At 47.1% G+C, this 25,833-nt stretch overlaps 3 protein-coding genes across 8 annotated transcripts in view; 1 reads left to right on the top strand and 2 right to left on the bottom strand.

Annotated features, from left to right (window-relative positions):
• The window catches only part of LRSAM1 (leucine rich repeat and sterile alpha motif containing 1), a 41,159-nt gene extending 35,130 nt beyond the window's left edge, over window positions 1-6,029 (bottom strand). For 5 of the 6 annotated variants that reach the window (XM_080819982.1, XM_080819984.1, XM_080819985.1 and 2 more), the window contains exons 1-6: window positions 5,965-6,020; window positions 5,414-5,569; window positions 3,337-3,443; window positions 2,855-2,911; window positions 2,291-2,335; window positions 961-1,038 (exon numbers count right to left, since the gene is read on the bottom strand). In XM_080819982.1, coding sequence (XP_080676108.1) covers window positions 961-1,038; window positions 2,291-2,335; window positions 2,855-2,911; window positions 3,337-3,408 — 252 coding nt within the window. In that variant the 5' untranslated portion in view covers window positions 3,409-3,443; window positions 5,414-5,569; window positions 5,965-6,020. Of the gene's footprint in view, window positions 1-960; window positions 1,039-2,290; window positions 2,336-2,854; window positions 2,912-3,336; window positions 3,444-5,413; window positions 5,632-5,964 lie in introns of all 6 variants that reach the window. The other variant, XM_080819983.1, reaches the window with a different exon arrangement.
• A 53-nt stretch (window positions 6,030-6,082) lies between these two features.
• Window positions 6,083-9,655, top strand: RPL12 (ribosomal protein L12). The gene is made up of 7 exons (XM_080819195.1): window positions 6,083-6,240; window positions 6,817-6,890; window positions 7,808-7,906; window positions 8,275-8,356; window positions 8,904-8,990; window positions 9,349-9,461; window positions 9,602-9,655. The coding sequence occupies exons 1-7, from the start codon at window positions 6,204-6,206 to the stop codon at window positions 9,605-9,607; spliced, it is 498 nt and encodes a 165-aa protein (XP_080675321.1). The 5' UTR covers window positions 6,083-6,203; the 3' UTR covers window positions 9,608-9,655.
• Window positions 9,656-11,395: 1,740 nt separating this feature from the next.
• On the bottom strand, window positions 11,396-25,738 carry ZNF79 (zinc finger protein 79). Its single transcript, XM_080819194.1, has 5 exons — window positions 25,333-25,738; window positions 21,115-21,203; window positions 18,521-18,653; window positions 17,938-18,036; window positions 11,396-12,870 (listed from the first exon to the last, which is right to left on the bottom strand). Exons 1-5 carry the CDS (start codon window positions 25,346-25,348, stop codon window positions 11,699-11,701), a joined length of 1,509 nt encoding a protein of 502 aa, XP_080675320.1. The 5' UTR covers window positions 25,349-25,738; the 3' UTR covers window positions 11,396-11,698.
• Window positions 25,739-25,833: the final 95 nt, after the last annotated feature.

The raw sequence follows: 25,833 nt of genomic DNA, 5'->3' as shown, positions 1-25,833 counted from the left end.
TTTTTGAAAATGGGATACCATTGCTTTCTTTTCTTTATCAAATATTTATTTTTAGCTGTTGAGCGGAAACAGTATGCTATGAAACAGTATGCATAAATATTCATGTTAAACAGGAAAACCCTCACAGTATAAGGACATATTTACGTGGAAAAAGACTATCAAATACGCAATAATATACTGACAGTGGTCCTCTAGAGTGTGAGATGACGGATATTTTTCTTCCTTTGCTTAACTGTATTTGCTAATTTTTTTTAACAATACAAATGAGCAAAAAGACACATGTATGCAACTACATAAATATGTTTCATGTACATATAAATAAAATAGAAATATACACAAATACAAAATGTATATTTAAAATGTATAAGATATTGCTTTACTATAAAAATAGTGTTGGACTAGAATAATAAAGCCAAGTAAAAACCACCCTAACTCTTACAAACAAGACTTAACGCAAAAAGCACTTTGATGCCTGATGCTACCATCCTTTGCCTCTCATTGTGTGTACCCACTGTCACAGCTCATGTTCATGTGGAATAATCCTGAGGTCATAGGCCACATGTACTGTGAATATGTCCCAGTCCCTGTCCTGGAGAGGCTAACAGGAGGAAGTCAGCCCAGATCACAGGGCTTTCACACACTGACCGAGTGATGCCTGGTGTCCCTCTGGGGCCTCCTTGTTTGGGCCCATCGGTCTCCATGCTCTCTGTGAGCTCATCTGCTCTGAGTTTATGTTTTGCCTTTCTACCTGTTGGGCAAGTTCCCATGAAGGCAGGGCCTATGGCTGGTTATCTTTGTAACCCCACCCCACGCACGGCACCCAGGTGCCCCATCAACTGTGCTAATCCCAGCCTGACTAGGAAGTTAGGCCCGCCTGGCATAAGCTTTAACAAAGGCAGCTTAGCTGTCACATGCTACACCAGGCAGAGTCCCTGACCCCAGGGAGAAGGGCCCCAGTACCTTGATGGTTATGAGACTCAGGAGGCTGCAGGATTTAGGGAGCAGGGAAGTGAGGTGATTCGTGTGGACAATCAACACCTGTGTGGGGAAGATTTGGGGTGTGTTAGCCGGGAGAGGAGCAGCCAGCAGGCCGCCAGCTTGCCGCAGGGCACACTGCAGACCCTGCCTGCCCGCTGTCCTCTGCTCACCCGGACACTGCAATGGGGGATGTGGCTCAGAATCACAGAATCACCAAATGTGGAACCAAGTAACCTGAAAGCCTATAATTTCAAGGGTGAAAGGGATCTTTGAGGCCTGATGCTACCTTCCATCCTGAGAAGGTCCCTGTGCAGCTGTCCTGATCTTAACCTCCCTCAGGGTCAGCACCTTCACGTGGGGAACAGAGAATAATAAAGTACTTGCCTCCAAGGGCTGCCGTATGATTAATGAACAGACAGTGAGCACTGAGCCCAGGGCTGGCCTGGGGCCGAGGGCTCCATCCGTACCATCTGTTGCTATTTTTTTTAAAAAATGATTTATTTATTTATTTATTTATTTATTTGACAGACAGAGATCACAAGTAGGCAGAGAGGCAGGCGGGGGGCGGGGAGCAGGCCCCCTGCTGAGCAGGGTGCCCAATGCAGGGCTCCATCCCAGGACCCTGGGATCATGACCTGAGCTGAAGGCAGAGGCTTTAACCCACTGAGCCACCCAGGCACCCCTGTTGCTATTTTTATAGTAATGACCGGTGTATACAAACTTCTAGTGTCAAGAAGCTCACCAGGCTGTCAGTATGGAACACTTTTTACCTCCCTTCATTAGAGAATTCATTTAGAATGCTCTCAGCTGTCTCCATGCAATGCTGCGATGTCTTTCTGAAAAATCATTCATTCCATTCTTAGTCTCCGCTGGGTGACCAGAATGAAATAAGTACAGCTTTCATTATTATGAACAGCGAGGTCACCCCGTGTTTACTGTGGCAGGCCTCGTACCTGGCGCATTCCCGTCTCCATCTACCTACCTCCTGCCTGTCACTCTATTAATTCTCATGACAGCTCTGTAAGAGTAGAACTAGCACTAGGAATGTCTTCATCTCACAGATGAAGAAAAGGTTGTAAGAGTTGGCGGAAGTTGCCCAACTCACGAGGGGCAAAGCCAGGATGTGACCCAGGACCGTTTGACATCAGACTCAACTCTTCCAACTAGGCAAACACCTGCTTCAAGCTGCAAGGGTGAGAATCAGGGAGAAGGAAGATGTCTATGCCAGGAAGACAGTGCCTCAAAGTCCCACCTGATTTCCAACAAGCAAACATGCAATAAATAAGCTTGTGAAAATGAAGATCCACATTACCTTCTTCTGCAGAACTTTGCACGTTGCAAAAGCCCCATATGGAATCTAAGGTAAGAAAAAGAAGAGTCAGAGCCTCCCTTCCTGCCGGTGGCTCACAAGTGAGGGGGCGATGGGGCAGGAGGTGATCAAGTGCAAAATTCTCACGTGCAGAGCAGCGCTGAGCCTGGAGTGTGGTGCCAGGGAGGCTGGGGAGGAACGCTGCTGGGAGGTGGTCAACCCTCTCCTGCAATCAGCTGGCAGGAGACTGCCCTGCCCGGCCCCAGCCCACACACCAGCCCCATCATGAGCTCTATCAGGGCAAAAGAAAGAGGTCGGAGAAACCCTGGTTCTCCCAGTTCCCTAGCTCTGTGGGTGCATTTCTAGACTCCCTGATTCTCATAGACTTTGTTGAGGCCACTGACCATCTCAATTCTTTTGAATAAGAACAAAATCCAAGAACACTTCACTCGACTAATGCTTCCAGTGTTTTAAAAGCCCCAGTCCACATCTGTCTTTCTTAGGGACAGGTGATCCAAGAAAAAAGGACCGATCAAATTCATAGCCAGAACACCAGCCCTGATTTACCTCTGAGAGCTCACACTTAGAGATGTCAAGAATGTCATCGGCCCCAGCTTCTTTTGCCTACGAATAAAAAGAATAATAATAAAAAAAAACATGTTCAAACAAAACGCTCTTGAAGAGCGGACAAACCAGCCAAAGAAACACAGGGTCAAGGAGCTGTAAGAGACCAGCCACTGTCTGGTTCTACTAGTCCCTTCTGCAGGTGCACCAATGACCCCTGCCTCAGTGGGGCTTGAGGTCCAGCACGGAACAGCAAATGAACAAGTCACGACAACTGTCATCAGTTCCCTCAGGAGGGAAGCGGAAGGCACTCCTGAGTACCAGACGGGAGGCCTCACTGGTCTGCTTTGAGTCAGAGATCTCCTCTGGGGGTCAGGGAGACAGATGGGAGGGAGGGAGCACGTGGCTGGTTTGGGGGCAGTGTGGAGCCCAGTCCATGAGGGCAGGGGCGGAGATGGACTCAGAGGAAGCCCACTTTCCCTCACCAGACACATCTGATACTCTAGGCGTTTCCGAGCCTCTTCACTGGGTTTCCGCTTCCGGAAGAAGAGCGGCATTCTTTCTTTCTCGCCCTGGAGTAATCTTCGGGACTCTAGGGCATAGGAGAGAAATCAGGACCTGGGGAATCTGTCACACCTGGGGCAGGCAGCACGCTAACGCAGAACACGGAGCCGATCTGCTGGACTGTGTGATCCCTGATGGCAGCGTCTGCATCCATCTCAACCATCCATCTGGGCCACGAGCCCTGCACAGCAGGTCTTTCTAAGGATGTCCTTTGAGAATGCATTAACAGACAGGACTGATCCATCACTTCTAGTTTCCAAAACACTGTCAGAGTGGCATCGACAAGCCAAACATGGCATCAGCTACATCGTAAGCAAAGAGATGTCTTAGTTGAATAAGAACTCCAAGGCAATCCTCAGACAGCTTACCACCTTCACAGCTACTGTTGCAATCTGATTCTCACCACAGCCCAGTTTGAAGTGATACTGAAATGGACACATGAGCTCAGTGATCTTGTTATATGGCCTGGATTGTCGCAAAACCAGTCTGGAGCTCTGTTCTTTCGAGTCCTGACACTGTGGGGTTTGCCCAACTCCTTCATGCTTGGATAACTTAGCACTTGCTAATTACAGTGTCCTGAACTCAGAAGCCAGGTGCTTACTGCCTACCCAGTATCTGCAACTAGCAGTGCAGATAAGGGTTATCGACGGGCCCAGGAAGCAATCATCCAGGGACGCTTGCGGTTAACAGCCCAGGTTTTGGAATGAAATGTAACCGGGTTTATGGAGATTCCTCAAAAAATTAAAAATAGAAATACCCTATGACCCAGCGACTGCACTACTAGGTATTTACCCGAAAGATACAAAGGTAGTAATCCGAAGGCGCACCTGCATCCCAATGTTTATAGCAGCATTATCAATAATAGCCAAATTATGGAAAAAGCCCAACTGTCCACCGATCGATGAATGGATAAAGAAAATATTCTGTATTCACACACACACACACACACGATTACTCAGCCATCAAAAAGAACGAAATCTTCCCATTTGCAACGATATAGCTAGAGTATATAAAGCTAAATGAAATAAGTCAGAAAGAGACTAATACTATACGACTTCACTCATATGTGGAAATTAAGAAACAAAACAGATGAACATATTGGAAGGCAAAAGGAGAAAGAGGTAGGCAAACCATAAGAGACTCTTAATGATAAAGAAAAAACAGGGTTGATGGGGGTGGGTGGGGAAGGGGTTAAATGGGTGATGGGTATTAAGCCCTTGCTATGGTGAGCACTGGGGGTTATATGTAATTAATGAATCCCTAAATTCTATTCCTGAAACCGGTATTACATCATAAGTGAACTAACTAGAATTTAAATTTAAAAATTGAAAGAAAAAAAATGTAACTAACCATGTCCACCAACCATGTCACCTTTATTCAATCTCTCTGAGCCTCAGTTTCCTCATCTGTATAATAATCTTACCAGTACCTGGTTCTGGGAGGATCCAGTAATTTCATATATGTAAAACTCATAGCACATTACCTGGCACATAATCATTGCTCAGTCAACTATCAGCCACACAGCACTATACATCTGACAAATGACTTATTCGGGGCCCAGTACAGCTAGGGAGAAGATGCAGTTGAAGAAGATACATACTCAGTCCTCAGGGGGAGGGATAGAGATCACAGGTCTCCGCCCACAGGGGCTGGGCAGTCTGGGGAGCCTGCCAACCTGCAAGCTGGCTCAGGCCCCTCTTGTCACCCCACCTGCCCGCAGGGATGGGGACTAGTCTAAGAACAGCCCTCCCCCATCCATCCCTGGTGACAACTTCTTACCCTTCTGCTTCCCAAGGACTACCCCCTCATTCCCTCCCCAAAGTCCAGCCCTACCACCACGTTCCCCACAGTGATCATCCCTTCTCCATCCCTCCCATAAGATCAGCTCCTCCCAACCTGCTCTCCGAGGTCCACCCGTCATCCATTCCTTCCACCGACTCCAGCCCAATGGGAAGAACCACACCCATTCTCCCCAAGCTGGAGTGGGGAGAGCCCCACCTGGCTTTGTGGGTGGACAGGTCACCAATGCTCCTTCCCTCGTGTGGACCGGAAACCAGGCAGATCACTGGGAGGGCTTGGTCATGAACACCGGGTCGCAGACCACCGGACATGAGCCCGGGCGGAGCCGGAGTCTGGTTTCCTCCAAACGCAAGGCTGGGGACCGAAACTCAGAATCTCAGAAAGTCATGCAGACAGGGATGACGAAGTCTGAGACTCTGAGAACAGTGTAATTTTGGAAATAAGAGTTGGATCAAATTTAGACCTGAATAAAATTGTTTCCATAACCAAAATGCACATACCACGACGGAGCTAAAAGGGGACGCGGGGTTGCCATGGCCCTAGGGTCTCGGAATGGGGGTGCGGACCCCTTAGGGGAGGGGCGGGGCTTTCCGTTTAGGCTACAGAGACCAAAGGGTGACCCTCATGATAAGAGAGAATAGAGAACAGCGGGGCCCTGGAGCAGCCCTCTCCTGCCTGCCCTAACCCCAGGCGAACCTCTCCGAATCCCCCCAACCCCCAACCCTTCCTAATCCCTAGTTACAACTCACCGGGAGAGGGGTTCTCCAGCCTTCAGCCTCAGGCACCTGCCCACAAGCAACATGGCGGCAAGGGCGTCGCTGGGAGGCTGGGCGGAGCCAACAGGTCTCGCGAGAGTCGTGCTTTCCAGCCTATATCCGGCGCCGTCAAAAGTCTTCCGGTCTTTTGGTTTTCGGCTAGGAGGAGGCAAAGGTGCAACTGTCTTCGGTCGTCCCGAATCCGGGTTCATCCGACACCAGCCACCTCCGCCATGCCGCCCAAGTTCGACCCCAACGAGATCAAAGTCGGTGCGTGCTTTAGATGTGGCTGGGGCTGCAAGATGGAGCATCCCTCCTCCCCGCAGCCCGTCGGGCCTCGGGCCCAGCCGCCGTAGCCTTTCCCACGCCGGGCTTTTAAGTTGCTGCCCGCTAGAGGCCTGATCAGGGCGCTGTGAGGTCCTGGCCGAGTCTCTTGACTCATTCTGGGTTTCAGCTTCCCCACGTGTAAATGGGGAGGGAGGACCGGACGACCTGTGGCGGCGTTGCAGCACGCACGCCTTAGGGTAAGGTTTGTGCCCGGGCGCTCCCTCCCGCCACTGGGTTGGTCGGCGGCCGAGCTGCCTCCCGCCGGCCCGGTGCAGGTCTCGGTAGCCGTAGCAGAGCCGAAGGCCCCTGTCCCACGTGGCGGCGCTTGGAGCGGCCCACGCCAGGGAGGACGCGACTTGACCGCTGCGGGGTTGGGTGGCCCTTCCGCTCCCTGCTGAGGCTCTCGGTACTGTTTCGAGAACTGACAAGTGGTGAGGCCAGCCCCAGAAAGATTCTCGGAGAGAAAGCTGTGGCGCGGGAGCTCCTCTTGCAGCGACACTGATGTTTTCTTTCTCCCAGTGTACCTGAGGTGCACCGGTGGCGAAGTCGGCGCCACGTCTGCCCTGGCCCCGAAGATCGGCCCGCTGGGTCTGGTAAGTCATCCTCGTGGAGGACGGTTGCTTAGGTTCCACACTGCGGAACTGGCAATCCCTCCTACACCTCTAAACTGGAAGTGCCCCGGTAGCAAGCTCATAACATGAGATTGGAACCTGCTGCTTTGAAGCTGTAACTTCCATTCTCCAGGGTCAAGATCCTAACTGTGGCCTTGAACGTACCTGAGGCGTGGGCCAGAGGTCTTGCCTGACAGTTTAGAAGGTAGCTCAGCGCCACTAGGCAGCCTGCTTAGCTAAATGTGTTCTAGTCAGGGCAGTGGGCCTATCACTGATGCGGTAGAGTGTGTTAACTGGGGTATGAACTTAACATAGTAGTTTGTGTAACCTACTCCTTAATATGACTAGCTTCATTGATGACCCTATTTATCCACTTCTTCAGTTCGTGCTTTTACTGAGCTTGCATTTTCCTGAATATCATTAGGCTTTTATTCCTTGGACATTGGTCTTCTGAACCAAACACTGTTCCCATGTGGTCTTGCTTAAACACGTGGTTAAGCACGTCTCCTTGGCTCTCCATGTAGCTGGCACCTGCCGAGCATCTTTCTTGTTGAGGCTGGTGGTCGTTTGGAAGTCTTGAGTAGCTGATGCCCAGATCCCATCCTTGCAGAAACCTGGTGTCTTTAAAACTATCCAGGTGATTTGATGGATATAACAAGCATTGGAAATTCCTGCATTATCATATGGGTCCTTATGGGAGGGTAGGTAGGTAAGGGACGTGGCCATCTTATGACATCGTCTACTATTGTGATAGCCATGCCTTGATTTGGTAGGTGCAGTTCTGTGGTTCAGACAGTGCCCTGTGTGCTGGCTTGGGGTGTTGGCCAATGAGCGGGATGGGTTTTCAGACTATACTTCCAGCTTAAGAGACCAGAGTGATAAACCTTTTTTCCCTCTAGTCTCCAAAAAAGGTTGGTGATGACATCGCCAAGGCGACTGGTGATTGGAAGGGTCTACGGATTACTGTGAAGCTGACCATTCAGAACAGACAGGCCCAGGTACTTGGTTTGAGGGGGAGGGCAGAGGTAGCAACCCTCTGGGATTCCTGGGGGGAAGGTTTTTGCCACCTGCCCCCAATGGTGAGCTGAGGGCAATTTTAAATGGTGGTGGGGAGGCTTTTTTGAGAGTATGGATCAAGAAAGAGCAAAGATGTGGGCCTGATACTAACTCTTGTCACTTGTGTGACATTGGGTAAAGTGCTTTGTGTGTCTGGGGCTAGGACATGTTTCAGGCTATGAGAATAATACGAGAATGTACAGCAAATGCAGTCTGGCCCATGTATTTTGAGAGCCCAGTCACATGGCTGTATTGACGGTCTTCATTGGAGCTTGGAGTGGGGCTTACTCACATGGATGATCTCTTGCAGATTGAAGTGGTACCTTCTGCCTCTGCCCTGATTATCAAAGCCCTCAAGGAACCACCAAGAGACAGGAAGAAGCAGAAAAACAGTTGAGTGGCTCTCTCCTTGGTAATTTGTGAGTGGTGGGATCTACCCACCATGATAACTTAGTGGCATGTTTGCCCTTTAATGAACATGGGTGGGGGCACAGAGGGAGTTGATAAGCTGTTAGAGAGCCAGGCACCACCAGGAAGTATCACGTGGCTCCCCAGTGCCCAGCATGGGCCTGGCCCTACCCAGGGTATGCAGGAGGGAAAGAGGGTGAAGTGATAATGGTAACCAGTAATCAGATCACTTCTGAGCTAACCTAAACTTGTCTTTTTTTTTCATGTTTTAAACTGTCTCCTTTGTATAAGATTAGCAGAGACTTGATTTTGCCCCAGCCACCCGCCACTGCACCCGATCAGTTTCTGTTGGCCGGTGCGGTCCAGTGGTGAGCTGAGAGTAAACCCCAGCTTAGGAAACAGGGTTGTTCTTCATGTGGATGACTCTGTGCCGAAAGCATGGGAACAGCCTGGAAATAAAGACGAGGGAGCACGTGATGGTCTGCTCTGGCCTTGGGTTGTGACCAAGCTTACATTTTTTCTTTCCTGCAGTTAAGCACAGTGGAAATATCACTTTCGATGAGATTGTCAATATTGCCCGACAGATGCGGCATCGATCTTTAGCCAGAGAACTCTCTGGTAAGTGGACAACATGGAACCACCTTAATTGTCATATGGGGCGTATGCACTGAGTGGTAGCATTTCCCAGTTTGAAGGGACAGTCAGTCACTGTAAGACCCACAGGTGGGGTGCAGAATGGCTTGACATCAGTGAATATTTGGGGCTGGATGTGTTTAAATCTGGGTGTCAAGGGAGCTGTGGAGACTGCATTAAGAGTTTACAAAACTAAATGGAGTTCTGAAGCTTGGATTAGAGAAGCAAGGATGTCATTCCATAAAATAGGGTTAATCCCTCATTGCTTGCTGTGATTTCCCCATGGGTATCTGTGGACTGTGAGGGACTGAAGCTCCTCTGATGCTACTTTTCTTACTTCCAGGAACCATTAAAGAGATCCTGGGGACCGCCCAATCTGTGGGCTGCAATGTTGATGGCCGCCACCCTCACGACATCATAGATGACATCAACAGTGGTGCCGTGGAATGCCCAGCTGTAAGTGATGTCTGTTTCACTTGGGTAAAGCAGGGTGAGATCTAGAGGAAGGCTGGAACAGTTCTAGAAATGGTCAATGGTGGGTTTGGACTGTAAGATTTTTTTGTTCTACTGACATATTTCTTTTTTCTTTCCCACAGAGTTAACTACAAAAGAAAATTATTTCAATAAAGGATCATTTGACATCTAGTGAACCTTTTGATGTGGCCTCTTCCTTGGGGGAGCTGGCTCCTTTGTGTTCAGAAGAGGGGCCAGTGGGGCCAGGGTGGCAGAACCTGTGGCAGAAGTAGCAATTTGGGTAATAAGCTTCTGGGTGACAGACTGCTGCCCTGTATGGGACTAGCTCAGAGAAGACAACTAGAAAGGAGAGCTCAGTGCTTTTCTTATAGGCTACATATATGCATAGAACTCTACATAAGAATAAAATTCTTGGCCAAAAAGAAAACTTGTACTTCAGCATGAATGCATGGCAAGGAATCTATGCCAGACCAGTTTAAATCTTGAGTGGGCTAGGGGCCCACGGCCCTCCGTGCAAGCAAGTGTACACTATCCGTTCCGGTGTACAGCCAGGCTTCAGAAGCACTGATGGGAAACAAAGGAATCTGACCTTTGTCTTAAGTCCTTAAGGGTCATTTTCTAATGGCATGCTTTTGCCTTTCCCAAGTCTCTCATTAGCCTCTTACGATTCTTTTTTTACTTTGAGGTGAATGTGGAAGGATGAACTAAGGTATACTGGGGTGAGCTATACCTGAGTAGCTTAGAGGAGCGTCTGGGTACCAGCCTAAAGGGGGGGGGGCGGCTTGGGGATAACCCAAGAACTTAACTTCCTTGGCATTAGTCATATTCTTGCTTTACATAATTTTGTCAATAGGCCTTTAAAGTAGGTGGGTTCCCCCTCCCCCCCTGCCCAAGCAGAGTTGGAGAACTGTAGTAGGAAGGATTACCTGAGAACTCAGGTCAATGAGGGAAGGATAAGCCTTTTAGGACCTATGCCAAGTGACCAAGAAACCAAAGCTAGAGGCCTTGGGTGGTGAAAGCTGAATCTGAAGTCAACGGGTCACCTAACCCCAAACCACAAGGGTTTACCGTGGAGGTGAGGTCGTGTTGGCGGCGAGGGTGGTATGCCAAAGGTGAGACCCAGCAAGGGAGAAAGAAACTCCCCAACAGTGAAAATCTTGCTCTAAAGGAAACTTCTCCGGGAAGAGAAGTGAAGGACCCACTGGCCTGTGAGGGATTTCACTGGCTTCCTCTGGACATGCTCAGCCTATTCCCTTCTGAGTGTTTTCTTTGTAACAGTAACAAACACTTGAACATCTTAGAGATTGGGCCTAGCAGTGTCTAAATTATCCCATATAGAGCTTTAAAGAGTGGATATCCTGCCCCCGCTGTCGATAGACTGTAGCTTGTTCAGTCTTTCCTCACTTGAATTATTCCCCCCAAATCCTCTTTGGCCCCATTATGGAAACTTCATTCCTGTCTAGTGTTGGTTCTTTTTTTTTTTTTAAAGATTTTATTTATTTGTCAGAGAGTGAGCACAGGCAGACAGAGGCAGAGGGAGAAGCAGGCTCCCTGCTGAGCAAGGAGCCCGATGTGGGACTCTGGGGTCATGACCTGAGCCGAAGGCAGCCGCTTAACCAACTGAGCCACCCAGGTGTCCCAGTGTTGGTTCTTTTAACAGCCCTCATTCAAGAACTAACCATCACCAAAACACCTGGCCTTTAAGAAGGAACCAAGTCGGGGCGCCTGGTGGCTCAGTTGTAAGTGTCTACCTGTAGCTTGGGTTATGATTCTGGAGTCCTGGGATCGAGCGCCACATCTGGCTCTCTGCTCAGTGGGGAGTCTGATTCTCCCTCTCTGCTCCCGTACTCTTGCTCACTGTCTCTCAAATACCTTAAAAAAAAAAAAAAAAAAAAAAAAACGAAGTCCTTCACTCACTGACCACTTAATCTTTATAAACCAAGGTTCCTGCGGTGCTTGCTACACAAAAAGGAGTTTGGTTCACTGAATAAAGGTAAGTCTCCAGTATAATCTGATGGGTGGCTGATGTTCACTGAAGAGTTGAGAAAGAAGAGAGCTCCTGAGACCTTCCACCTGTGACATGTGAAATCGGGACTATTTATTAAAGGTGCTTTGGCGTGTGGCTCTGAGCGACAGACTGTAAGGTCCCAGGTCTCCACAGGTTTTCAGACCACCTGCATTTCCTGCCAGGGCCCAGCCCACTTTGGTCCTCTCTCTGGTTACTCCCCAGCGTGGAGTCTCTGGTGTCTAATGAAGGCAGAGCTACACCGGAAGGCCTTCCCACACTCCCTACATTCATAGGGCTTCACACCAGTGTGAATCCTCTGATGCTGACTAAGGGACGAGCTCTGGTTGAATGCTTTCCCGCACTCATTGCACTCGTAGGGTTTTTCTCCCGTGTGAATTATATGATGTCGGATAAGGGCTGAGCTCTCACTGAAAAACTTCCCACACTCATTACATTTATATGGCTTCTCCCCGGTGTGGGTCTTCTGGTGGATGATGAGATTCGTGCTTTGGCTGAAAGCCTTCCCACACTCGCCGCACTTGTAGGGCTTCTCTCCTGTGTGAGTCCTTTGATGGTTTGTGAGGTTTGCGCTCTGGCTGAAGGCCTTCCCACATGCCCCACATTTATATGGTTTCTCCCCGGTGTGGATTCTCTGATGCTGAATAAAGGCGGCACAGTAACTGAAGGCCTTCCCACACTCACGGCACTTGTACGGCTTCTCCCCCGTGTGGGTCCTCTGGTGGTTGGTGAGATTCGCGCTGTGGCGGAAGGCCTTCCCGCAGTCGCTGCACTCGTAGGGCTTCTCCCCCGTGTGAATTCTCTGATGCTGAACAAGGGCTGAACAGTCACTAAAGGCTTTTTCACACTCACTACATTTGTAGGGCTTTTCTCCGGTATGAGTTCGCTGGTGCTTCGTGAGGTTTGCGTTCTGGCTGAAGGCTCTCCCGCATTCGCTGCATTTGTAGGGTTTCTCTCCGGTGTGAATCCTCTGGTGCTGGATAAGAGATGAGCTCTGGCTGAAAGCCTTCCCACACTCGTTGCACTCGTAGGGTTTCTCCCCAGTGTGGCTCTTCTGGTGCTGAGAAAGGGAGGAACAGTAACTGAAGGATTTGCCACATTCGCTACAAGTATACGGTTTTGCTCGGTGGGGCTTAATTATAGGGGAATTCTTCCTGAAGCTCTTTGCATGTGCGTCCCATTTCCGGGGTCTCACTTCTGTGGGAACTCTCTGTTGTGGAGAAAGTACTGGTCTCAGGTTGAAGCTCTTCCCCAGGTCACTGTTCCTGTGATCTGACTCCCCAGGGGGCAGCTCTAAACTTGGGTCTTGGAATGAATCTTCAGAAATGTCACGCTCGGGTGGTGATTCAGACATAATCTTCCAGTCTGAAAAATATTTAGAAAAGCATTTTGCCCCCCTTCGGTGGAAGAAAAGGTACTACCGAAAGACAAAAGGCTGATGGGGTTTGGTCGAGCTTCTGTGCGGACAGGCCTGATGCTGCACCCCTCTCACCCCCAATACTGACCACGATGGCTCTTCGGATACGTCACTGTGCCTGACTCCCTTTCCTGACCTGCCAGGGATGCAGAAGTTTACTCTAATCTCTCTCAGATGCAATGTTCCCTTCCACATTTCTGACCCTTTCCTCCGCTTTGGCAACTACTAGACAGTCTCCACTTGTCTTCTTAGTCTCACAATTCTTGGTCTGGTTTTGGGCAATCTGCTTGCCAGGTTTAAATAATTCACTTTAAAAAGCTGATGGCCAACGCCAGCAAGATGAATTCTTTCACCTATCAAATCAGCTACATTTCAAAATTCTAGTGTCGGTAGGAATGCAGCATCATGAGATCTTACACACTGGTGTGACCACCCTTCTGCAGAGCCATCTGGTGGCATGTGTCAAAGAGTCTTTAAAATGCTGACAGGAGAACCGCACCCCTAAGAATCTGTCCTAAGGAAGGACTGAAAAATTATACAAAGCTATGTTGACAAAAGTGCTCACAGCATTATTTGCCAAAGAAAAGCGAACACCCAAATAAATGTTTAATAAAGGAATGACCACAGTAGAGCCAATACAGGGACCCTATTTAGCAATCAGAGGCCATGTTTGAAACAGGCACACCATAGTTCCTCTGCAGAAAGGTATTTACTGAGAAAACACTGCAAAGATACACAGTATGAGTGTAAGCTGTGTTGTCTTTGGGTTGTGGCACCAGGGGCAATTTTTATTTTCTTCAATGCTTATCTGTATTTTCTAATGTTTTCCAATGTCAATATTATAATAAAAGTTATAAAAAACCTTTCAGAGAACATGCAGTGATAAAAAGAAAACTACTGTTACATGAAAAAAAAGGAGCATGTAAACTTACACACTGTTATTTCCACTTTAGAAGAAGGTACAAACTCTGGTCTGAGCCTCCCCATTAGGGGGCACCTGGCTGGCTCAGTCGCTAGAGCTTGTGACTCCTGGTCTCGGGGTCATGAGTTTGAGCCTCACATGGAGGGCAGGTAGAAATTACTTAAAAAAGAAAACTTTAGAAAACAAAGAAAAAATTATCACTGCATTTTGTTATATGAGAAAGATGAAAGGGATGATAGGGACCTTGATTTTTTTATCCTGTTCCAAATCTCAAATTAACCTGTTTTACTAAAAAAAGTCATTTTAAATAGAATAAATAATATTGCTTTTATAATTAGAAAATAGGTATTTTTTAAAAGAAGAGTTAATGATTCTTAACCCTTTCGGGGATCTCCCTCATTTTAAGAGAAAACTTTAAAATGTGAATAATGTAGAATACTGGAAAATGGAACCGTACGGCCCCACGCACCGCTGTCTCTGGCCCTGGTACTTGCATGTAACAGGGTGGAGTTTCAGGGAGGGCTACGGAGTTTCTCAGAGGAAAGAATAGTAAGGTTAGTTCTGGGTGACCTTTACTTGAATTTCTATATGGAATCTGGAACCAGATAGTCTGGGTTTAAATCCTGACGCCACCTCCTACTAGCTATGTGATTGTGGGCAAATTATTAACCCATTTCTTGGATGTATTATCTGTAAATGTAGCTCTCGCAGAATTCCTGTGCGAATTAAATGAGTTAAAACATATCAGGGACCGAGAATGGTACCTGAGGGATAGTTAAACGTCATATGAGCACCTGTTATTATCTTAGGCTTTTTCCCTGTGAGCCTTCTGAAATGGTTTCCCTCCAGAGTGCACGTGTGTACTAATGCCCAATCCACCATGAGCACAGCAGTCCCCATTTTGGGTTCAGGGCGTCTCCATGTAATTCAGTATCTGGATCATGTATGGCTTTGACAGCTCTGAAAACTTGACCATCTATCTGAGAAAAGATGGAAAGAGGAAGAAAAGTGCCAAGAAAAGCAGTGGTGGGGGAAAGAAGTAATTCGGGAAACTGCATGATGCTCACGAACTGTCCTACCTCAGCCTGCCTCGCCTCTCCACCTGGCTCCTGCAGGAGACTAACAACGTCCACACCAAACGTGCCCAAAACAGAACAACTGGTTTTCCCTTCCCAGCCAGTGTCTCCTTCAGGTCTTCTCGTTCATGGTTCTGCTCAGGCCAGGATCATCCTTAATGCCCCTACCCCCCACTTCCAATTCACTGGCAAGACCTATTGGCTTTAATACCTACAATGTCCTGCCACCAGCCACCATTCTCTCTCCCTGGTATATCTACCACAGAACCTAAATGATCTCCCTGCTTCTACTCTTGGACCCTGGAAGTCTTATTCTCCATATGCTTTTTTCTTTAAAGATTTTATTTATTTATTTGACAGACAAAGATCACAAGTAGGCAGAGAGGCAGGCAGAGAGAGAGGAAGGGAAGCAGGCTCCCTGCTGAGCAGAGAGCCCGATGTGGGGCTCGATCCCAGGACCCTGAGATCATGACCTGAGCCGAAGGCAGAGGCCTAACCCACTGAGCCACCCAGGTGCCCCCTCCATATGCTATTTTTAAACACAAATCAAGTATGGTCCCCATTCCTGCTCAAAACCCTCAAGGACTTTTATCTTACTATACGAATAAAATCTGAACACCGTACACGGCCTCCAAAGCCCAGAATGATCTGTTCCCTGCCTATGACTCTCCCCCTGCTTACTGAGTCCTAGGGTCTTCTGATCCTAATACAAGTCAAGCTCATTCCCAACCCAGTGCCTCAACACCTGCCGTATCCCAGAATGTCCCTCTCCCAGACACTCACATAGCTCTTCCTTTAGACCTCAGTCCCAATGTCACCTCCTCCAAGTGGTCTTTCCTAGCCATCTGACTGACAGCTGCCCCCACCTCCTTCTGTAGTCCCAATCTCACCTTCGTACTCCCCGTCACTATGCCCTTATCCTGCTTTCCTTCAGAGTACACCTCACTGTCTGACACTGTATCAGTCATTTTGTTTATTCATTTTGTTTATGTTCCTCACATCACAGGACGTAGGCAGGGACTATGTCTTGTTCTCTGCTGTACCTTCAGTAGCTAAACCAATTCCAGGATTTACCAAATGCTTATTGTGTATTTGTTGACTGAATGAGTAACAAATTCAATGTGAAAAAGGCAAACTGACCAGCTGGGCCTGGGCAAGTGTTAAGAGCCACAACAGAAGTTCCTAAAGCAACCAGTGAGGTGAACGGTACTTTAAAGACCAGGGTCTGCCATTGGGGCGCGGGTGGGATGCAGCACCAGAGGGCTCTGAAAGCAGCCCACGGTGGCTGAGCAATGCCCAGGCTGCTCTGTGAATCTCAGAGCGGAGGTGCGACCCCACCGAAGCAGGGTTTAGTTACTCCAACAGCCAGACTGAAACTTTTCTCAAATCACTTCACGATCATACAGCTAATACAGCACTCCATAGCTGATAACTTTTTTTCATGTATATTAGTTTGTAAAATAAGATTTTGTTACCTACATTTTTAAGACAGAGACAGAAGCGACCACGAAACTTAGTAATTTACTCGAGTCAGTGCAATGTAAGTAGCAAGCCAGGACCAGAAAGCCTCTTTCACAGGTCTACATCCAAACCTGCGTCCACACCAACACTCTAATACCTCAGAGCGGGGACCGCTGATGCTAACACCCCTTCCCAAGTTGTTCCTAATAATGTGCTGATCTGACCTTTTTAGGATCCTGAAACTCTCTGAGGCTGTGATGAAATCTTTTTCCAGAAAAATGCAGCCACTGCCCTATCCACATAACACCACAAGTTCTACACAGGGCGTACCGCCCAAGATAAGAGGCCCCGCACAGCAGAAATGGTGCTGGGCAGCAGAGGGCCTTGAGGGGAAGCAGTGGGACCACTGAGGCTCCTGCAAAAGGATTTCAGCAAGTCCGAGTGGTTCCTGGGTAACCAAAGGCTGAGGTAACGTGTGACAGGCTGTTTAGAAAGTAGATAGTAAGGGTGCCTGGGTGGCTCAGTGGGTTAAAGCCTCTGCCTTCAGCTCAGGTCATGATCCCAGGGTCCTGGGATTGAGCCCCATATCAGGTTCTCTGCTCAGCAGGGAGCCTGCTTCCTCCTCTCTCTCTGCCTGCCTCTCTGCCTAATTGTGATCTGTCTGTCAAATAAATATATATAAAAAAAAAAAAAAGAAAGTAGATAGTAAGATGGGAAGGAGAAGCGTTCTGATGGACTGTGCAGAAAATCTGCCAGAGGCATTTTTCATGGCCTTGTAGTAATAATAATCAGAAATGAAGATATAAAGCATTAGGCTGTATTTTTAAATAAATTTAAAGCTTTGTCACCATAAGGTTCTTAAGTTCATTTATACCTCTGATGCTTTAAGTTTCAAAATATCAGAGACGGCTGGAACCCCAGTGGGAAGCTCCTGAGGCCCGGCCAGAGGTCACACATGCACAGCACGAAGGCCGGGGTGGAGTGAGCAGCCTGGGATGAGCAGCAAGAGAGAAACACAGCAGCTACAGCTTCCCTGCTGTTTTTTTCTGAGGTGCTCACTATTCGCCCTTTAGGAAATTCTAGGAGGGTCTCACATAGAGGGTGAGAAGCCCTCCATTTAAGGGCCAGAGAGGGGAGTAGCAGCAGGTGTCACAGCTGGATGGATGGGTAAAGGTGGGCACCTGAGAGCCTCAGGGAGGTGAACCCCAAGCAGAGAATGTGCTAGGCCAACAAAGACGACTCTCATTCCCCCAGAGGCCAGCAACACCACCTCTGGTCCCAAACATCTCCCAGCCCAGGGGAGCTTTGCCAGGAAGAGGTGTGGACTAGTGGGCTTTGGAATCACACAGACCTTGCTTCGAAGCCCAGCCAACCCACTTTCTAGCTGGGAGGCTCTGAACCAGCAGGTCAGCCTCTTTCAGCTTTAACTTCCTCATCTGTAAAGTGGGGGTACCAGTATCTACCTCACAGCGCTGTTAAAATCATCAAATGCTCTAATGTGTACTTCAAGGGCTTCTGCTCTTGAGCCTCACGGGCTCCAATGCCGGCTCACTTACCGGCGCAGGTGCTCCTTAGGCCTCCTCCCTGCAGCGCCCATGGACTGTCTTCCCTCTGGTCCAACTCGGAGTTCACGATGGGCTGGGAAACTGGAAGTCCTGCTCAAGGGGAAAAACAGGCGTTAGAGATTTAGATTACGTATAAATAGCCACCCCAGAACTCAGGGATGAGGAAACACACCAGTTAGGTCATTTATTTCATCCATTCAGCAAATATTTACTGAGTATTCCGCTTGGTTCCGGGCGCTGGGGGATGCAACAGTACTTAAGACAGATGAGGTGCCAAGAAGGGGTCCAAGTCAGGGAGTTAAGCCCCAAAAGCAAGTTACTTAGAAAAACAGGGACTTACTGAATATGGAGGAACTGGCCTGAAGGTCACCCTACTCCTCCTGGGAAATAAGAAAACAGGGAGCTGCAGTCTCAGGGGTTTCTCAAGCCCGAATGCAGAGACCTTTCACTAGGGAGCCAGGAGGATAAACACTAATCCCCCAATGTGTCCGAGCGACTCGGGATCAGTCAACACTGGCAAGTGCCACAGATATTCAGAACTGAGTAAGCTCTACATTTCAAATGGCTTCCTTACCCAGCAGGACCAGATTCCTGGCGTTTTCTGGTAACCCCTCCTTGAACCTTGGTGTCCCCCTCGGAGCAGGGACCAAGTGCCTCCACCCATCCTGGGTAAAAGCTACAGTCACGCTGCTGAAGGCTGTGGACCCCTGAAACGACACACACATTCCTTCTCGCCCACTGGCTTCAGGATGGGAGAGAAAAACATTTATTGATCACTTTGTGTGAGCCTAACACTATACTGGATACCGACACACAAAAATAAATCCAATACAGTCTCTTTCCGTGTTTATAACTGACAGACTTTATATAAAAATGGATAGAGTACATACACAGCTGTATCTATAGAAAAGAAAGAACTAGGCAGAAACTAACAGATGCTCGGGAACGAAACAAGCCAGTGTAGACAAAACAACATTAGTTTTGTTAAGTTTATGCAATGAGAAAGCAGGAAGAAATGTGAAAGCTCAACTTTTCAGAGTGTTTAATATATGTTCCCATGAACTTGGATATCATACAGTACAAAAGGAGAGCCAGACATGTATGCGACCACCTGTAGTAACATGTCAGAAAGACAGGTAGACCAGATGCCAGGATAATAGAAAAGGAATCCTGCACGGAGGACAGAGGAAGACCACAGAGAGGAGGTGGTCTTAAAGGAGAAAGGTTTTCAGACGAAGAAAGAGACGGTTACCCAAGGCAGGGGAGGCACCATGAGCAAAGGCATGGAGGTGGAAAAGGCCTCATCTCTGTTTTCAGAGCAAGTGATGGTACCTCCACCTATCTCGTGGGCCACACCAGGCACGGAGGACAGAGGAAGACCACAGAGAGGAGGTGGTCTTAAAGGAGAAAGGTTTTCAGACGAAGAAAGAGACGGTTACCCAAGGCAGGGGAGGCACCATGAGCAAAGGCATGGAGGTGGAAAAGGCCTCATCTCTGTTTTCAGAGCAAGTGATGGTACCTCCACCTATCTCGTGGGCCACACCAGAAACCTGGGTGTGATGTTCCCCTTTCCTGCAGCTCCCCACAAATCACTGCGTCTTCACCTCCCTCCACAGTGTCACTAGAGTTCACACATTTCTCTCCATGGCACCATCACTGCCTTATTTGAAGCCAGCATCACTTTCCAAATTATGACCTGTAATTTACCTGGTCTTACAATCCATCCTTCATACCAAGAAATGCCGTACAACAGGACAAAGAGTGTCTTCTTTGATAACCATCAAATATTTAAAACATTTGGGTCATTTTATAATAGTCAAGAGAGTAAAATCCAACATAAAGATTTAAGTGTCATGAACTATGTAACAAACAGTATGTAACTAATAAAGAAAACACCGTAGGAAGTACAAAAAGAAATTTAAAATACTACAGCTACGAGATGTTAAAATAACTCAGTAGCAGGGTTAACACAAAATAAAAAACAAAATACAGGTATGGAAGAACTCAGCAATTTAATTAATAAGGTTGCGCTAATAGAGCCAACAAACCCTGCATTCTGCAATTACACTATACCTGGCTGTTCTGAGTTGACAAAAGACACTATCCCATGAAGCACAAACCAGCTGGATGGGCAGACAAAGAAACCAAAGTGACAATTTGGAAATAGATAAGAAAAAAAGATCCACAGCCAGACATTTTCAACATAAACAAGAAAGGAAGAATACATTAGAAATTCAACTCAAGAGATTAAAGTATCAAACTTTAAAATAAATTTGACAAAGATGAAAGCAAAAAACTAAGAAAAAAAATTTGTTACTAAGAGAATCGATGAGAAAAAATCCAAGAGCAGACTTTCTATAAAGGAAAAGAAACAGACCAATATCTAGACTAGTCAGGAAAAAAAGGAGAGAAGACAGTTCCCACCCTGGCAGAAGGACTACGAAAGGAATATACTAGAAATGATTCTGTAGAATACTTTAAATGAGAGGAAGAAGGATCAATCACATTCTGCGAAGTGGAGATAAAAAGAAGGTTAAAAGCAGGACAAACCGGGGAGCCTGGGTGGCTCAGTGGGTTAAAGCCTCTGCCTTCGGCTCAGGTCATGATCCCGGGGTCCTGGGATTGAGCCCAGCATCGGGCTCTCTGCTCAGCAGGGAGCCTGCTTCCTCCTCTCTTTCTGCCTGCCTCTCTGCCTGCTTGTGTTCTCTATCTGTCAAATAAATAAATAAAACCTTTGGAAAAAAAAAAAAAAAAAGGCAGGACAAACCTGTTTTGGGAAAGAAGAAAAGGAAGAATATGGGGGCACCTGGCCGGCGGAGCCCATGAAGCATGAGACTCTTGATCTCAGGGTTGGGAGTTCAAGCCCTGCACTGGGTATAGAGATGACTTAAAAATAAAATCTTAAAAAAAAAAAAAAACTAACAAAAAAAAAACAAAACAAAAAAGAAAAGGAAAGGAAGAATAGGACTGAAAAGACAAATGAAAATGTTAAGTGTTTCATCTCTGTGGGTTAACAAGGGTGAGTTTTTGGGTTATGCTTTCTATGTTTTTCAGGTTTTCTACAATAAACATGAAGTCCTCTTATAATTAAAAAACAGGAACAAAAAACCCTTTAATATTAAAAAAAAAAAAAAAGAGGCTTCCTCTTAGAGTAAATTTCCTACTTACGTGGGTCCCAACTGCGAGGAGACCAGCTGCCATTCCTTCATCTCCTGCGCTTTCGTCTCCGGGAAGGGCAGAATCTGGAGAAGGCAGCTCTGCAGGAAGGGAGAGAAATCAATGAGGCTTAAAAGTTACAGCTCAGCAAGCCAAAGAGTCTCACATTCCCACTCTGAAGAAGGGGACACTGCAGGCTGTAGGGGACTCGGGCTGCATCTGCAGACCGATGTCTCCATTACCCTTCCTACCACTGAATCCCTTCAATTCACTCAGAACTCAGACACAGGGAGTCATTAGAGTAACAGACTCTCAAGTAGCACAGGTCCCCCACTTACCAATGTGCAAATCATACAACCTTTCTAGGTCTCATTTTTCTCATCTGTAAATGGGAATGGTAATCCCTTGTAAAGTTGCTGGAAGATGAAAGAAAAATGCAGACAAAGCAGCTGGCACAATGCCTAGCACGTCAGTACACGGTAAGTACGCACAAATATTACCACCTGCCGAGTTCGCTGGGAGACGGTGGCTCTGGAGATTTAAGATATTTGCCAAATCAAGAGAGGTAATGACCAAGTGGGATTCACTGAAGGAACACAAGACCAGTTCATCAGATGAAAATCAATCTGCATAATATACGAAGGTAATAAAAAGGAGAAGACTCCACATGGATCATTTCAATAAACACCAACAAGGCCATTATGTAAAATTTGTCACCCTTTCCTGATAAGATACATTCAATAAACTTGGAAGAGAACATCCTCGACCTGATAAAAGACCACTGTGGAAAAGCCAGATTTACATCATACTTAATAGTGGATGACCGATACTTTCCCCTAAGATCAGGAACAAGACAAGGTTAACTGCTCTCACCACTTCTATTCAGTATTATACTGAAGGTTCTAGCCAGGGAAATTAGGAAGTAGGGAAAAAGTCATCCAGATTGGAAAGCAGGAAGTACAATTACCAATATTTGTAGATATGACTTTGTATATGGAAAACTCTAACGAGGGACACCTGGCTGGCTCAGTTGGCAGAGCATATGACTCTTGATCTCAGGGTCATGAGTTCAGGCCTCACACTAGCTGTGGAACCTACTTAAAAAATAAAATAAAATAAAATAGCCCTTCTATAAAAATATATATATAAATAAAAAGTAGAAAAAAACCCTAAGGAATCCACACACACAAAACAAAGCCCTATCACAGCTAAGTTCAGCAAAATTGTGAGATACAGGGTGCCTGGGTGGCTCAGTGGGTTAGGCCTCTGCCTCCGGCTCGGGTCATGATCTCAGGGTCCTGGGATCAAGTCCGGAGTCGGGCTCTCTGCTCTGCGGGGAGCCTGCTTCCTCCTCTCTCTCTCCCCGCCTGCCTGTCTGCCTACTTGTGATCTCTGTCAAATAAATTAATAAAATCTTTAAAAAAAATTGTGAGATACAGGATAGATATATAATAAAAAGACAACCCAGTTAAAATTAGGCAAAGGATGTGAATAGACATTTTCTCCAACCAGTTTCTATACACTAGTAATGAACAATCCAAAAGTAAAATTAAAAAAAAATTCCATTTGCAAAAGCATTAAAAGAATAAAACACTTAGGAATAAATTTAACAAAGGAAATGCTAGACATGTACACTGAAAGCTACCAAACACTGTAGAAATTACAGAAGACATAAATAAATGGAAAGACATCCCATGGATTCATGGATTGGAGGATAATAATGTCGGGATGGCAAAACTCACCAAAGTAATCTACAATGTCAATGTGGTCAATGTAATCCCTATCAAAATCTCAGTTTGAATTTTTAATGGAAATTCAGGAAATCCTAAAATTCATCTAGAAAAAAAAAAAAGAAAAGAAAAGAAAAAAAAAATCATCTAGAAATGCAAGTGACCCAGAAGAGCCAAACAAACTGGAAAAAGAACATGAAGTTGGAGAATTCATTCACACTATCAAAACCTTGCACATGGGGCGCCTGGGTAACTCAGCTGGTTAACTGTCTTGGCTCAGGTAGTGATCTCAGGGTCCTGTGATGGAGCCTGGCACTGGGCTCCCTGCTCAGTGGGGTGCCTGCTTCTCCCTCTCTTATGCTCCTCACCGTGCTTGTGCTCTCTCTCTCCAATAAATTAAAAAAAAAATCTTAAAAAAGAAAAAAAGATGGAAAACAAATGTTGATGAGGACGTGGAGAAATCAGAACCCTCATACATTGCTACTGGGATTGTGAAATGGTGCAGTCACTGGGGAAAACTGTGGCAGGTCCTCAGAAAGTTAAACAGAGGTACCTTATAACCCAGCACTTCTTCTCCTAGGAACATGAACAAGAGAAATGAAAACACATCCACACAAAACTTGTGCACGACGCGGCTGGGTGGCTCAGTCATTAAGCAACTGCCTTCAGCTCAGGTCATGATCCCAGGGTCCTGGGATTGAGTCCCGCATCGGGCTCCCTGCTTGGTGGGAAGCCTGCTTCTCCTTCTCCCACTCCCCCTGCTTGTGTTCCCTTTCTCACTGTCTCTCACTCTGTCAAATTAATAAATAAAATCTTTAAAAAAAACCCCACCCAAAACAATTGGGCACACATGTTCACAGCAGCATTATTCACAATAGCTAGTACTGGAAGCCACGCAAATGTCCATAACTGAAGAACAAAATGTGGTATATCCATGTAACGAAATATTATCCAGCCACAAAAAGGGATGAAGTACATTCATTCATGTTACAACATGGATGAACTTTGAAACATTATTCTAAGTGAAATAAGCCAGACACGTACATTCTATAATTCTATTTTTATGAAATGTCCAGAATAGGCAAATCCAGAAGAAAGAAAGTAGAAATCCATAGAATAGGGGAAGAGGGAATGACGAGTGATGGTTAATAGGTATGGGCTCTTTCTTTCTTTCTTTCTTTCTTTCTTTTTTTTTAGGAGAGAGCAGGCAAGAGGGCAGGCAGGGCTGGGGTGGAGGGAGAGGGAGGGAGAGATCCCTAAGCAGGCTCCACACTCCGCACAGAGCCTCATTCCCAGTTTGATCTGATGAAATGGGTACAGGCTTCATTTCAGGGTAATGAAGATGTTCTGGAATTAAATAGTAGTGATGGCTGCACAACTTTGTGTCTATACTAAAAGTCACTTTATTGTAGACGTTAAAAATGGAAGTTATAGCGTATGAATTATATCTCAGTACAGCCTTGAGAAAAAGATCTACAAAGGTCTGGATATAGGTCTTAGTACAGACCTGATGTTACTGAGTTGTACCTAACTCCACTGTACCTTCTTGTCATCTTTGGTGGTTAGTACCAGTAGGATGACAACCATCCTGCTTGCTGTTTCCAAGTCTCTAGGGGAAGACAACACAAAATGCTGGATGCGAAATTGAAGCGTTATAGACCAATAAAGGGACCCCTTGATGTAGGGGAGGATGGCACAGATCTTGGTGGTTAAGAATACATATATGTTTGTTCTGTTCTAAGGATTGTTCAAGATGCTTTCAAAGACATTATTTTATTTGATGCTTATGGTTCCTAGAGGTAAATGAGGTAGTTAACGCAATTTTACCCTTTCCTCCATGAAGAAACACAGGTTAAAAGACCTAACTGGTATCCCATAACTTAAACAGGAATCCTCGCCTTCTGATTCCAAACCCCCAATATCCTCTTCCACTTCACAGTCCAACTGCGTTGAACCGGCCCTCAATCTAACGTGGAGCCAAAAGGCTCCCTGTTCTGAGACTCCCTGGCTGTTTCCAGAAAGGCTGGAACATCAGAAACAACAGGACACCCTGGGTCGTCCCATTTTTCCTTCCCAGGGCCCATTTCTCTAAACTCACAAATGGCATGGGTCCATCAAGCAAGTCGGGGTAAGAGGTAGGATACTCAGATTATTCAGGCCTAAGCGCCTCGAACTTTCTTGACCCTAGAACTCTTTACTCAAAAAAGGGTAACAGGGGCACCTGGGTGGCTCAGTGGGTTAAGCCTCTGCCTCAGGTCATGATCTCAGGGTCTTGGGATCGAGCCCCTCCTCTGGCTCTCTGCTCAGCAGGGAGCCTGCTTCTCCCCACCCCACCTCTCTGCCTACTTGCGATCTCTGTCAAATAAATTAAATCTTAAAAAAAAAAAAAAATCCCCAACTACTTGTGGAAAGGATAACCGTAGAGCTCTGGTCCCGGTCACACAGCTGTACTAATGGGCAGGCTGGAACAAGGCGGATCTCCTGCAAACCGCTCTCTCACCTCCTTCCTCCAGCATTTGGGTCACACCTCGTGCCACCGCCTCTCAGCAGTTCTCTGAGCCCCAGCCGCGCTCTGCAGTCCTGCTCTGAGTGCTCCTGGGCTGGACTCTTCTCTCCGGCCTCTCCCCTCAGAGGCCGGGTCTGAGCCTGCGATGTTGGGCTCTGGAAGCTGGGGTTGGGCCCGTCCAGCCGGGTCTCTCAGTCTTTCCAGCGGCAGCCAGGCCTCGCGGCTCGGGAGCCCGTGACGCAACCACCGACTGGGTTTCAAGCAGAACGCCGCGTGGGAAAACCCGCCGCCGGATACTCCAGAACGCTACGGGACAGCCGGGGAGCTCGGAAACCGCGGTCTCAGGCACTGACAAACGCCAGGCCCAGCTCCCGCGCCAAAGGGGACGCGTTCGAATAGCGCCACTTCCGGTCATGCGTACGGACCTCTCCGCCCCACCGGACTCCATTTCCCAGAAGTCTCTGACATCCGCTCCTGGCCAAAACCCAATTCACC

This window comes from Martes martes, assembly GCF_963455335.1.
Source record: "Martes martes genome assembly, chromosome: 12".
NCBI lineage: Eukaryota > Metazoa > Chordata > Mammalia > Carnivora > Mustelidae > Martes > Martes martes.
This window is presented reverse-complemented; position numbering and strand designations above follow the sequence as displayed.

What these genes read in the sequence shown, in the direction of transcription:
- RPL12 (XM_080819195.1), top strand. Translation starts at nt 6,204, where the DNA reads ATGCCGCCCAAGTTCGACCCCAACGAGATCAAAGTCG. An exon ending in CCCCAACGAGATCAAAGTCG is followed by an intron (nt 6,241 to 6,816) that starts GTGCGTGCTTTA and finishes TCTTTCTCCCAG; the next exon opens with TGTACCTGAGGTGCACCGGT. An exon ending in TTCAGAACAGACAGGCCCAG is followed by an intron (nt 7,907 to 8,274) that starts GTACTTGGTTTG and finishes GATCTCTTGCAG; the next exon opens with ATTGAAGTGGTACCTTCTGC.
- ZNF79 (XM_080819194.1), bottom strand. An exon ending in CAGGAATCTGGTCCTGCTGG is followed by an intron (nt 18,037 to 18,520) that starts GTAAGGAAGCCA and finishes CCCCTTGAGCAG; the next exon opens with GACTTCCAGTTTCCCAGCCC. An exon ending in CCTAAGGAGCACCTGCGCCG is followed by an intron (nt 12,871 to 17,937) that starts GTAAGTGAGCCG and finishes AATATTTTTCAG; the next exon opens with ACTGGAAGATTATGTCTGAA.